At 41.1% G+C, this 12,626-nt stretch overlaps 1 protein-coding gene across 7 annotated transcripts in view; it reads right to left on the bottom strand.

Annotated features, from left to right (window-relative positions):
• Window positions 1–7,245: 7,245 nt before the first annotated feature.
• Window positions 7,246–12,626, bottom strand: part of OTUD7A (OTU deubiquitinase 7A) — a 138,094-nt gene continuing 132,713 nt past the window's right edge. For 6 of the 7 annotated variants that reach the window (XM_080395580.1, XM_080395575.1, XM_080395577.1 and 3 more), the window contains 3 exons: window positions 12,398–12,512; window positions 12,064–12,148; window positions 7,246–10,095 (listed from right to left, as the gene is read on the bottom strand). In XM_080395580.1, coding sequence (XP_080251706.1) covers window positions 8,665–10,095; window positions 12,064–12,148; window positions 12,398–12,512 — 1,631 coding nt within the window. In that variant the 3' untranslated portion in view covers window positions 7,246–8,664. The remainder of the gene's footprint in view (window positions 10,096–12,063; window positions 12,149–12,397; window positions 12,513–12,626) is intronic. The other variant, XM_080395578.1, reaches the window with a different exon arrangement.

Here is a 12,626-nt window from a genome sequence, read left to right as displayed (position 1 = left end):
ATAAACAATTTGGGGAGGGCACATTATACAACAGTAATAGTAAAGTTACAATGAATTAGCTACATATACCTTTTGTGTATAATAATTCAGACTATCCTTCAAGATTCGTCCATATCTGAGAGGCATTGAGTTTTAACAACACAAAATTGTGTAACAAAAAAGATAAACTACACCACATGGCAGAAATACATGTAAACAGCATTGACATTTTCAGTGTTTCATTCAGCTTCTTCCATACAAAGATGTCAGTCACAAGAATCAACGAGGAAGAACGAGGCCTTCCAAGGAGAACAAAGTCTTTCAGCCACGCAACCGTCAACGTCAAGGCATTAGGACAAGTTTATAACAGTATTCTGCGTCTTACAATTGAACACAAAATAAAGCTCTAGATGGACTCCAGTAACAGACAAGAGGTCTATGCAGATTTGAAAAACTGCTTTGCAGCTGAATCATGAGAAGACCAGCAGATCACAAGTGCAACAAGGAGTTAGCAGAGTAAGGCTTGGAAAAGATGCAGAAGTAACTGCTCCTGCCTGGGAAAGAGCACAAACCTCAACTAGATCATTGGGATAGAGTTTTATACAAAGCTGTCAAAGCTGGCCTGGAATACTATGGTTGGTGGCTAATTCCATGAATTATTTAATCTAGGCTTAAATCCCGTTTGTTCTCCTTGGTTTATGGTGACTGAACAGAGACAGGTATCATGTGCATGCAAAGCTCTTTGAGCGGCTCTGAGGCAAAAGCATCGTTTGTCCTGGACACGTACTGTGTGCAGTACACAAAGGCCATATTTACAGTACTCAGAACCTTGAGCAAATAAACGATAAAACCATTGCTATATTTCTGTTAGTATTAAAACGTAAGTGCACACAATTTGCAAAGTTCAGAGATGAGAGCGCTTCTGTCACGCCCACATGGCTGCGTTTCAATTCATACCTGATTGCAAGCCCATGAAAAGGAGATGCAGGGCATTCTCTGAGCCCAAGGTGCCATCTTTTGCTGCTACATCCTCCTGCATATTTTAACTAAAAGCACAGGGAAAAGGCTTTCTGTTACTTAAACCTGGTGCAAGTGACAAGGCAGTGTTCTGCTCCATCTTTACTGCAAAGACACCGCTCAGACGCCACGGGCCAGGACTAACTGTCTGTTCTAAAGGCAGGAACGACCAGGCTTGCTCTGTTTTGGCCAGGCTGGCCGTGGCTCTCCAGCTCCCAACATACTGCCAGGCAAAGCTCCTGGGCCAAGGCATTCTAATTTTATTCTGTGGCAAAGCAGTTACATGGGTTTTGCCTAAAAATGTAGCTTTTACCTCTCAACTTGCCTGAGAGGGGAAGTGCAACTCCAGTGTAACTCCATTTTCAAGCTTATATGGAATTTGCATGTGAAAAAAAGGAAGAACTGGGTAACTGTCCTACAAGCTTATTCTTTAAACTTCCCCTCACCCCCCCCCTTTTTTTTTTATTTTAAAAGAGCATTTGAAAGGGGCAAAATTAAAATAAAATACACAACTCACAGGAGTTAGGCACTGTTTAGTTCTAACACTGGATTATATTTTTGCAATCTCAGATGACTGCCACTAGAGTAGAAATTGCTTTATTAAGGAAGGGAAGAAAACTTGCCATTTTTCTCTCCCTTCTTCCCCAACAGCAAACCTCTGCCACCAAGTAAGAGACTACATTAGATGCAGAGATGATTGGCAAAATAATATTTTTTTTTTCTGAGAATACAGCCTCTACAAAACTTCCAGACTTGACAGGAAATAAGTTTTGATACATCTTCACTGGTTTCCCTCTTTTCAGCATTTTGGTGCCATGGTTACTCCGCTAGCTACCATTATCTCTCGAATTTTACATCTTATCTCCTCTTTTGAGTAAGGTTTCCTGACACAATGACACTTGTCAAAGAATTACAAATTTTTAAAGGAAAAAAGCCTTCAAGATGGCAGGTTATTCAAGATGAATACAAAACAGTTACACAGACGACAGAGGCTAGTGTTTTACAGCCATGGTTAGATGAAGCAGTTGGGACAGAGGCTGCATCCAGTTAAGTGACTCTCAGTCCCCAGAGAGTCGTAATTTTAAGGCTGTTTGGAACATGGTGGCTTTTACCCACATCATGTGTTCCGCAGTGCAAATGTGCATCAGCCATTTCAATCCTCTTGGTACAGTACGTGCATTCAGGTAATGGGACATTAACCAGCAGTCAGAACAGCACATTCATTTCAGAGGAAAATCAAATAATCAAAACAGAGCCATCAGGATATCCAAGAAGAAAAGGTCTCATAATCCCCCCAGGTCGGTGGAACGCACTAGCCCCACTATGAATGCAACAGTTAAATGGACAGGTATGTGGTGGTTTGGTACAAGGCAAGCAATCACTTTATGAATAAGCCAAATTATTTGTTCACACGTGGAAAATCACTAAAGAGAAAATGTAAATTCCATTGACTGAAAAGAAGTGTAGACTTACAAAGGAAAGCCCTGAACGTGTGCTGGAGTAATGCTCACTTGATTTTCTGAAACCAAGAAAGAACTTTTCCTCCCACAGAAACTGATGCTCAGCACACCTTAAATCCACTCTATTAGGAGAAACCTAGATGCAGAATCTTAACGTTAGTTAGGCACCCAGACTTGAGAATTTTGGTTGCAGTACATACCTTAATAGTAATTCTTAAATAAACAAACCAACCCCAACAAACTAAACCACAAAATTTATGGAATTTTAAAAACTACACTGACTCCTAGCTTAACGTTACACATAGTTTGCAAAGTCTTTTTTGCACAGATCATCAGTAACTGATATGTACAGTACAAAGAACTAAGAAGAAATAAAATCTGAACACTTTAATCTGCAAGAATAAAATGCATATTAGATATATATTAAGACACAATGAACCTGCCAATTAGAGGATGACTTTTCTATGATCTAGAGTGATTTTCTTCCCACAGATGTTAAATGGTTGCACTGGTTATTAATGCTTGATTTTCACTCTGAAGGAATAATAAATCTTTGATTTATTATTTTTTTAAAAGTAATCCTACTCCAGTGGATCCAAGGTGTATTATGGATGTATTAAATCAATCAATATCTGTGCAGAAATGTTTCATTTGTCAAGAAAACTTTCCAGATGAACATTTATTCAGAAGCTGCTTAGAAAAATGGTGACTGGTAGGACTGGAAAGAAGAATGGAATTGAATAGGGAGGGACAGTGTTGTACCAAAATATATAAAGAAAAATTTAAAGCTTTTCAATTGAAAAAAAATTGTATATTCAACGCGCATTAGATATAGATGTGCACAACAGACAGAGCAGTTAGAAACAAGTACATTTACAAAGCTTTCTTCACGGTTAATTTCTACCAGCATTTCTGAAGGTAACCTACTAAAATGATGACCCTGTTTATAATAAAGGTGCAAAATATTGCTCTGTAGCATATTTTGAAAATAATATAAAAATAATTTCTATATTACAATTTAAACTTGGCTTGTAAAATTCCAACATAATACAGCCTTGTCTACAAACAGAACATACTTACAAACACCTCTATTGGTTTCCTTTCATTTTTAACAATATAATATTTTAGTCATATACACTGGAAATTAATGTGCAAATTAAAACAGGTACTACTGTCTGTTACTGAAATAATTTTAGCTCCATGCTATATACTGTTCGCGATCCTCTGCGCGAGCTGCCATACCCTAAAACAAATACTCTTCAAATACCCTAAGCTGAAAAGCCATCTACAATCACCACCAGTTATTTTGCTTCTCTGGACCTGTGTTTATTGAAGATTATTGTGGTTTCTATTAACATACGGTGTTCGGCCTGTGCAAAATGTTCCCAGCGTTACGAAGACCCTACTCCCTTACTAGCTCCTACTCTGCTTTCACGTCCAGCTTGCAGGCGCCTGCGTGCCATGGAGGCCTGACGGCAGGGCCCACTACTGGGGGCACCCTGCCCACCCATTTCAGAGGGCAGCAGGGCCAGCCCAGAGAGGCCGAAGGCTCCCCTCGCCTCCTCGGGCAAAATCCTCATCGGTTCTCTCACTGGAAGAGTAACACCAGGCAGCCCGAGGGGAGCAAACACCGGCTAAAGGCCTAGGCCTGGATCCCACAAACATTTATGCTTTTTCTTAACAGTTACATGAAGTTTCTGAAAAAAAGCAGTCTCCTTGATGTCAGAGTGCGGTGAAGTTAAGCACCAGTTTAACTGTTTGCAGAATCAGAGTTAGAGGGCAGTATTTTTTTGTCAGATCTGTGCTGTGGATTTTTTGATATCTACACCTCCACCACACAAGAAGTAGATGACCCTGAATATGCCGATACATGCAAGGATTGCTATGGCCTCTGCAGACTACCCTGATCTGCAGCCACACGGCACGCAAACCCATGTTAGCATCCCTCCTCAACGCCGTGCCAAGCAACACTGCTTACATCATCAACTTTGCGGCTTTAGAAAAGATGACTCTGAAGACTTCACTTGGCCTACTTAGACTTCTTAAGAAACAAGGAACACGGAACTCCCCAAGGACAGCATCTTCCTTTCACTGATGCCCTTAATGTTGCCTTTGACCTAGGAAGTAGGAACTAATTGCTAAAGCTGGGCCACACACTGTATTTCCATCGCATTTATAAAGCGTAATGAACCATAATAACAGAAGGTTAATCAACTGTTTTAAAATCCAAAATATCTGAAGTTACCTTCGATAATCTGTGCCACCTTCTTCTGAATGAGCTGCCTGTTAGCCGTATGCTACAACTGATATCCACATTTGAAAAAATACTTGTAAAATCTAGCAATAGTTGATTAACTCTTTATAAAGCATTTCAAATGGAACTTTAATATAAAGTGTGACTGAAACCCATTATGTATTACAGGTGTCCTCTGTTACAAACAGACCTTTGTATCAGAGTTTATGAACAACGTAAAAAACTTGCATAATTGGTTTAAGCCTTTTTTAAATTAGAAAAATTGTACATTCACAGACTAAAAAAAATCCAGCTTCCTCCAACCTAAATATCTCCCGGTGATGTTGGCTCTATTCTGGGAAGGTGCAGCCTACCCAGGATCTAGTCCGTACTTTTGAGATCCGGACAACAGTGAAAATTGTTGAATCCCTGTCAAGGAGAGAGAGGGGGGAAAAGCACATGCAACTGCAAAAATACACGTGTCTTGCAGCCACCTGAGCTAACAGAAGAAACAAACAGGGTCCTGCAAAACTAAAACTGAGTTCTGTACAGCTGGGACTAAGTTCTGGAAGGTACAGAGAGGGCGACCAGGCACCGAAAAGGGCTTGCTGGCCTCTGGGCTACATATAGCTTTCAATGTAAGGAAAAATAAACCAAAAGAGCAGTCAAAGGTTAGCCATTTAGTGCAACAGAAAAATACACTTGAAGGTTATTCCCTCTTATACCTAGCTGAGGAATGACACAATTTCTTCCAGTGCTGGTGATTGCAAGTCATGAGCAATTGGGGATTCCCTCTGGGAAAAAATAGGTAGAAAATGTCCTCACATAGCTAGGCTCTTCGGTTAGGGGGACAATCCCTTCCTCAGGAGGAGGCACTGTTTCTGCATGTTTGGACTGTTCAATACCAGCTATGGGATCTTCTTTAGACGACTGCCACAAATACCTCAGAAATAATAATAAAAAAAAATAATTAAAAATATTTTTTAAAAAAATCACAGTATTACTTATCCAGAAAAAAGGACAATTACTAGGAAAAGGTGGGTAGAATTTAACTGGCAAATTGCATTGTAGGCCTGCAGCTTCTTTTCAGTATCAGATATTAAGGGACAAAAGAATAGTGGGGTATTTGAAGACAGTTCTAAAAGAAAACAGCAATATTAAGCAAGTTATTCAAAGATATACCAAGAGGAGTATTCTGAGGAAACAGATACAACTAAAGTGTTCTGTCAGTATTTCATATAACAGATATTTAAAAATGTGCAATCCAGTAGTGGTATATATTTATGGAAATATCTGAGTGACTTGACGATGATAGTGAATACTAAAGCTTGGTACCCTACACAGACAAGCCTATTATTATTCAGAAGACCAGTTAATTTTTCAAAATAATCTAACATACAGGTACAGTCTATTCAATAATATAGAACAGAGTAATTTATCTAAATATTGTCCAGCTGTAAATCTTTCTTTTGTGAGCAGTGGATCTTAAAAACATACCATAGGAACAACTCTTTTGAAAAATGGGAAACAGCAAATTCACATGGTAATGGCTTATTTTTACATACGTGCTGTTACTTTTTCCCTCATTCAGAATAGATACAGCTGACAAATACACGGGCTGGTGTAGCTGGCTGCTAACGTAGGGTTTCTTAAGCACTTTACATAGAAGCAATTCTCAGAGTATCAAATGCTACTGCTACTCTAACGCTCTATGAATTCTTAAATATTTCTTTTTTTCTTGAAGTTCTATCCTGCCACTTTCCTCAGTCTCAGCAACAAACACAAATAAGTATGCCATTTGTTGTGCTTTAACGCGATCTGGCTTGGTTTAGCACGATCTGCAACCGGATTTCTCTGACGAGAACCAGCAGGTAACCACCACCCTTAACTAAAACAGGCACTGGTGACCAGTGCGCGCGGCCGGAGGCACAGGGTTTAGAGTGCGCTTACCTGAGGGACAGCAGTCACACGGAGCTTTCCCCTCTCATTACGCGCACCGATACCTCCCTCTTGTGAAGGAATGCGAATTCAGTAACAGTCAGTAATGGCAAGAAATACAAAGTACAGGTCTGGATTCACGGCACAGACCGTGGCTTTTTAGGAGTGGCTAATGGACTTATTTTGAAATGATTCTTTAAATATCCCACTCAGCAGAAAACCTAAAGATATGGTAAATTTGAAGTACGTGCTCAGTTGCACAGATTTCAGTGGGACATTAGCAAAAGCTTATGTGCTTTTCCTGAAAGCCAGCACATGTCAGCATAAATTTGTGTATCTTGTTTCACAGACTACTTCAGGCTTGGTTTCAAGGCTCACTAGGATTAACTGTAAGCAAGGGAAGTGGTGGAGCCTGCGTCAAGAATAAAAACTGGGCTACAGCAGCAAAGAATCAGGAACAAAGACTGTTTGGCAAAGAATCTTTCCTGTGCGGGCCAGAAAAGTGCTATTCCATAGCGAGTAAGGCAGAACTCATGTTCTGCATCTTCAGGTGGCAGAGTAATCAGTCTTGGAGGCAGCACTTCACCTATTTCTGGAAAGTGAGGGTTCTTTTAAAAAAAAAAAAAAAAAGGTAGACAGTAAATGAGCCATTGCTTACAAGTGCAACAAGGCTAAAGATCTGTTCTTACTACATTACACCAGTTGGTGATGGAGAGGTGCAAAAATGGCGAGTACTATATTGAATAACACTTCCTAATGTCATACACATACTTTACCAGTATTTGCGGTGTCTGCTTTACAGAAATGTTTCTATAAGCAAAGTTTTGTTTCCAAAAATATTGCAGATACTTCTGTAAATATCTGGGTATCAGACTTGTGCAAACATGTGCTAGGAGTTGCAATTCATACTGGAGATACTTTATAGCCATCTTGGAACCTCCTGCGGGGTACATAACTCACTCTAGGAGAAGACTCAGAAAATAGATGGAGCCACCAGACTTCCAAGAAACATCAAGAAGTAGTTATATTTGCGATAACTTATCACTCAATAATGCTGAGAAAGGAATAAATAATGATTAAATTCATGCAATGGCTAAGAGAATCAATTGGTGCAATACCTTTGTTTTGACAAGCAGTTCATTCAGCTCTAAAATGATCCTAACTTTCCTAGCTGGTCACCAAATTATCCAAATCTAATAGGATTTTTGGATTTTCATTTAACGCCTCTCAATTTTAACAGAAATGGAAATACTACTGAAATTCAGGTGCCCAAAACTATACTATATGGAGATTTTTTGTGACGTGAAGTCTTGCAAGTCATCATATATTTTTTATAAAACCCGTTGAAATACTCAGTACAAATAAAATTGGCTCATTCTACCTTTTTATGGAAATGTAGAAATAACTGGTAAGAACTTAAAATAAAAAAGGGCTACAGCCCTCATGAATTCAGACCTTTCACTCCCATTTTCCCAGAATCATTCAGCTTTAGACTGAAATGAGTACAAACATTAGTAGCAATGCAATATGCTGCCGTGTTAAAAATGTGCAGTATGCAAAATCACTACCCTCCTGAAAAAAAAAGGCTATGAAAAATTTAGGTTTTACTGAGGAAAAAATACTCTCATAATAGCTATAGAATTCCAAATGTCTGCAAGGCAGATACTACCCTACTACAACACCACATCTCCGGTATTATGACTTTTCCCTATCATTCTACTACCTGAGTGATGTCAGTGTAAATTCAGGCACCATTAGTAAATTTTTGACCAAACATATACACAGCACTGACAAAGGAGTAAACAACCCTTCAGCTTACCAGTGTATGTAAAAAAGACACCGACAAAATGGAAAATAATACTTTTTTTATGATAAATTAATCCTATTATTTCCTCATTGCCCCGGAAAAGCGAAAAGCTAGACACTATTTACTCATCAATCCTTTATTCTTTTCTTAAGGATTCCTTTTACTGCAATTCAACACTGTTTACTTTGTAAGTAAGAAAATGGTAAAACTAAGTAGTCACAGAAGAATCCTCAATGCCTGTGTCCCTTGCTTTCTCTCTCCCTGCGCTTTAACTCTTCTTTGTAGCAGTACGAACAGTAATTCTCAGTCTCAGGCCGACCATAAAAGGAACAGTTCTCCTTCTTACAGCGGTTCTGCTGGATGGAATATATTGGGCAAACTGTGCTTCTGCCTTGATTTTTATCATTGTTCAACCAGGTCTGAGGAGCATCCTCATCAGCATATTCTAAGCAGTCTCTAATATCACCAGTATTGAATCCATTTGTGTATGTCTGAGACTTGTGTTCGGTAGGCATGGCATAGCTCAGCGATTCCACCGTGTTCACCGTACGGATCCCGGATATCCGGGCTGGGCTATAGCTCTGAGAAGACAGTGATCTGTTTTGTTGGGGATATGTGGCACAGGTTTTTAAGGTGCCAACCACTGGCTTGTAGGTATCATCTTGGAAGCTCGATGGCTTGGAGTTGACATCATGCAAATGGATGACACTTTGCCTCTGAACAGGTGGCGTATGGCTATAGTGGGCAGATACCGGAATGGGTCCACTTTTCTTAGCACCATTACTAGGCGAAGAAAATGACCCAGGAGTGGGACTAGTGCGATCTTTAAATTTTAAAACCAGTTGAGTTGTATGGCTTTGAGGCAAGACGGGTGATGCCCTATCCTGAGGAGACGTTTCTAATTTTTCTTTTGAGTACGCTTCTGGCTCCAGTTTCCTGCTAGATGACCCATTCAGTGCAGCCTTTTTCTCAGCATCCTTTCTCTTCTGTTCCTGCTCTGCGTTGAAACGCTCCTGTGCGCTGGTCAGGTAATAGCCTATCATCTCCTCGTGGAACTGATGCCTATGACTGGTCAAAAGAAGGCCAGCAAAAATAAACTTTCGTTCGCCCTGCATGGCAGCTCTCAAAATGTTCAGGCTGAGTTTCACGTCAGTGCTGTACTTCCATGGGTCAGACTGCTTATCAAAGGACTTAGTGTTCACCTTCTCAGTGGGTGAGTTGCTAGCTCTGTCAGTTGGAGATGGAGTGGTCTTTTCGGATGGAGAAGTGCTCGCCGACTGTCCCGATTCCTCTTTGCTCCCTTTTCGAGACTTGGACTTCTTCTCTTTGACTTTCTCTACTGTGTCACCATTTTTTCCATTCCCTGAATTGGCTCTGCTCATTTTGCCATGCACCAGGCCTCCAAGACCACCCATATTCTTTTTCAGTTTAATTCCCAGGGTTTTGCTGAGGCTTCCTATTTTATTGGCAACTGAATCCGTCCTGGTTTTGTCTTTATCTTTTCTCTGTTTGTCCTTTTCTTTTTCTTTACTGTTTTTGCCATTATTGCCGTTGGAATTACTACAGATGGAATCTCGATCCGAGTCCATTGAGTCAGCCAGAGACTGAACGTCTTCCCCAGCTGAAGCTGTAGGGGATTCTGGTTGAGCCAAAGGGGCCTGCTATGGAAAAGTAATTATAATTAGATACCGCAAAATCAGTTTCACACAGGGACTTGGTGCAACCCCCCCCCCCCCCCCCCCAAATCCACTATAGATTTTGACACTGATTTCAAATGTACTTTTAAATTTATGCACTGACATTTTAGGCTGGTTTCTTCACCAAATAAAGCAGCTCATTTGGCTGTGCTGACTATGTATCTTGCTTATTCCTGCTGTGGCTTTTGGCTCATTTCAAGCATGTTTGTAGGACAGAGGTCAGTCATCCAGAGGTTCTGTGACAACCAGTGCCTGATCAATGGCAGATGCGGGCACACAGCCGCCCTGCTTGTGCCGCCCCGCTGCGTGGCTGGCAGCAGGGATCGGCCCTTCAGCAGGAAGCACCTATGACACAGGCTGCCTCTCAGCCAGGGGGGAGGACAGAGCATGGAAAGAAAACGATAGTATTTTGATGGAAGAGAAATGAGGTTCTGCTGAAAGCTGAGAGGGGGATGCAGCACACAAACCTGTGCGTTAGCAGTATTTCAAAATTCATCGTGTTCAAAACCCAACTTATTTAAATTGGTTTCTTCATTGTTCAGGTCTCTGGTGCATGAAAATCAAAGGTGTGCTGCACCAGACCAGAGCTAAACATCTTGCCCGAAATATTAAACTTCAGCAAGTAGACTGAGAAATACAATAAGGTGCATTCATTCTGACTGGAAGTACAATGCAGATAAAACTGGTGTCAGAAGTCTGAGTTCCAATTTATATTTTAGGTAAGGTAATAGAACATCTTTCTTGAAAATGCAGTAATGAGGATCCTAGGATACTTTAAAATGTGGCTGTGTTCATTCACTCCTGCAAAACTTAGTCTTGCTTTCAGGCACCATGAAGCTAAATTCTGCTAGAGACGAATATGAAACATTTAACTAACCATAACGATTCAGAGCTCTGCAGATGTATATACTTGCAGTATAGAAATGCATGCCTGCTTCTTGTCCCTGGCTACTTAAATGTCCTTTCTCTCTCGATTCCTTGAGCACCCCAGCACTCAGCAGGGAGCAATGCTGTTACTTTGTAAGTAAGAAAATGGTAAAACTAAGTAGTCACAGAAGAATCCTCAATGCCTGTGTCCCTTGCTTTCTCTCTCCCTGCAACTGGCAAAGGAGAAACCCAGTGCTAAGGGGACCTGGCCACGCTCGTGTGCTCTCACAAATTTCAGGCTCAGAGCTTACAACTACAGGACCATTTTGCCTCTCCTTTTTCTGACGTGGTAGCTACCACTGTAGAAACTGTAGAAAAATGGATTTTCCCCCTCTTGCAGCCTGTTAAATGCTTTCTCCTTTTGTGTTCTTTCCCTCCTTTCAAACCCCATCTGTGTAGGCTGTCTAAATCACATCCACCCTCTCCTAGCAACCTTTTGCCTCCAGACTAACGCCTCAATCTATTCAATGTAATTTGCAGAGAAATTTGCGGCTGACTAGGTGCCAGTTGGGCATGGTTCTAAAATCGCTTTCTGAAAGAACCAGGCTCCAGTTTAGTGCCAGTCTGTGGCCTCTTGTCAGCCACTCTAAACTGGGAGCTGTCCAATGGGGTGCAAATGTATTCTCTGAAAGAGAAAGGACTTGGGACTGGTGACCTAACAGTGGCATTAGGAGAACAAGCCAAAGTTCTGAGAAAACAATGGTGAGAAAAGGTCTGTTTTAAGGTTTTTCTGAACTACACGGACTACTGAAATAAGTAACAGAAAGATTAAGCTAGAAAATACATTTCAGAACAGAGTACGAGTTGCAAAAAAACCAAGCAACCGTGTTATTGAAACAAATAAGTAGAAAAATCTATAAGCCTGACTGCAATGGTGACGTGCCGTGAGTGACTTGTCCCTGCTGCTAGGACACCAAGGTGTCTCCAGGCAGCCCACCCTGTGCAACACCCTGTCACGCCTCAGAACTCGCCTCTTGTTTCGATCAAGGGGGAGGTTCACCTTACCCGTGTCTCAGATGGTATGCGTATCCACGTTACATTCATATAGCTGTGTAGAAGATTAAGCTTTGCCTCGAGAGACAGGATCAAACTAAGGATGAAAAAAGAAGGGAACAAACAGTCAAAAAGCCTGAAAGAAAAAGCAGTACTTGTTAACAGCAAGAGATGTAACAGCAGCCTGAACGTGACCACCCACCGGACACCCACCCCTGTCCTCTGCCATGTAAGCAGAGAGCACGAACAAAGCCCTGTCTGTCTGCTAGAAGCTCCCCCCGTACTTCAATCAGGTATGGCTCCAGACATTTTAACCCTTAACACTAAAGTTACAGAAAGGTCTTACTTGGCCAGTCTGGTGTTATCATTGTCATCTTTTCCCCACTCCCAGTCTTTCCCAGGATCGACCGCAAAGTGCAAAGGCAGTAACTTGTGTTCAGAGTCAGTCAGGGGGATCACCGCTGAAGTAGAGAAGACACAAGGATGGGGGGACAGGGGGAGGACAAAAACAACAACAATGAAAAATGATTCAGCTGTGAAAAGCAGCATAAATGGTTGAAGTGTGCTGCAGAATA

Source organism: Falco punctatus (genome assembly GCF_963210335.1).
Source record: "Falco punctatus genome assembly, chromosome: 7".
Taxonomy (NCBI): domain Eukaryota; kingdom Metazoa; phylum Chordata; class Aves; order Falconiformes; family Falconidae; genus Falco; species Falco punctatus.
The sequence above is the reverse complement of the archived record's forward strand: the minus strand, read 5'-3'. Positions and strand labels throughout refer to the sequence as shown.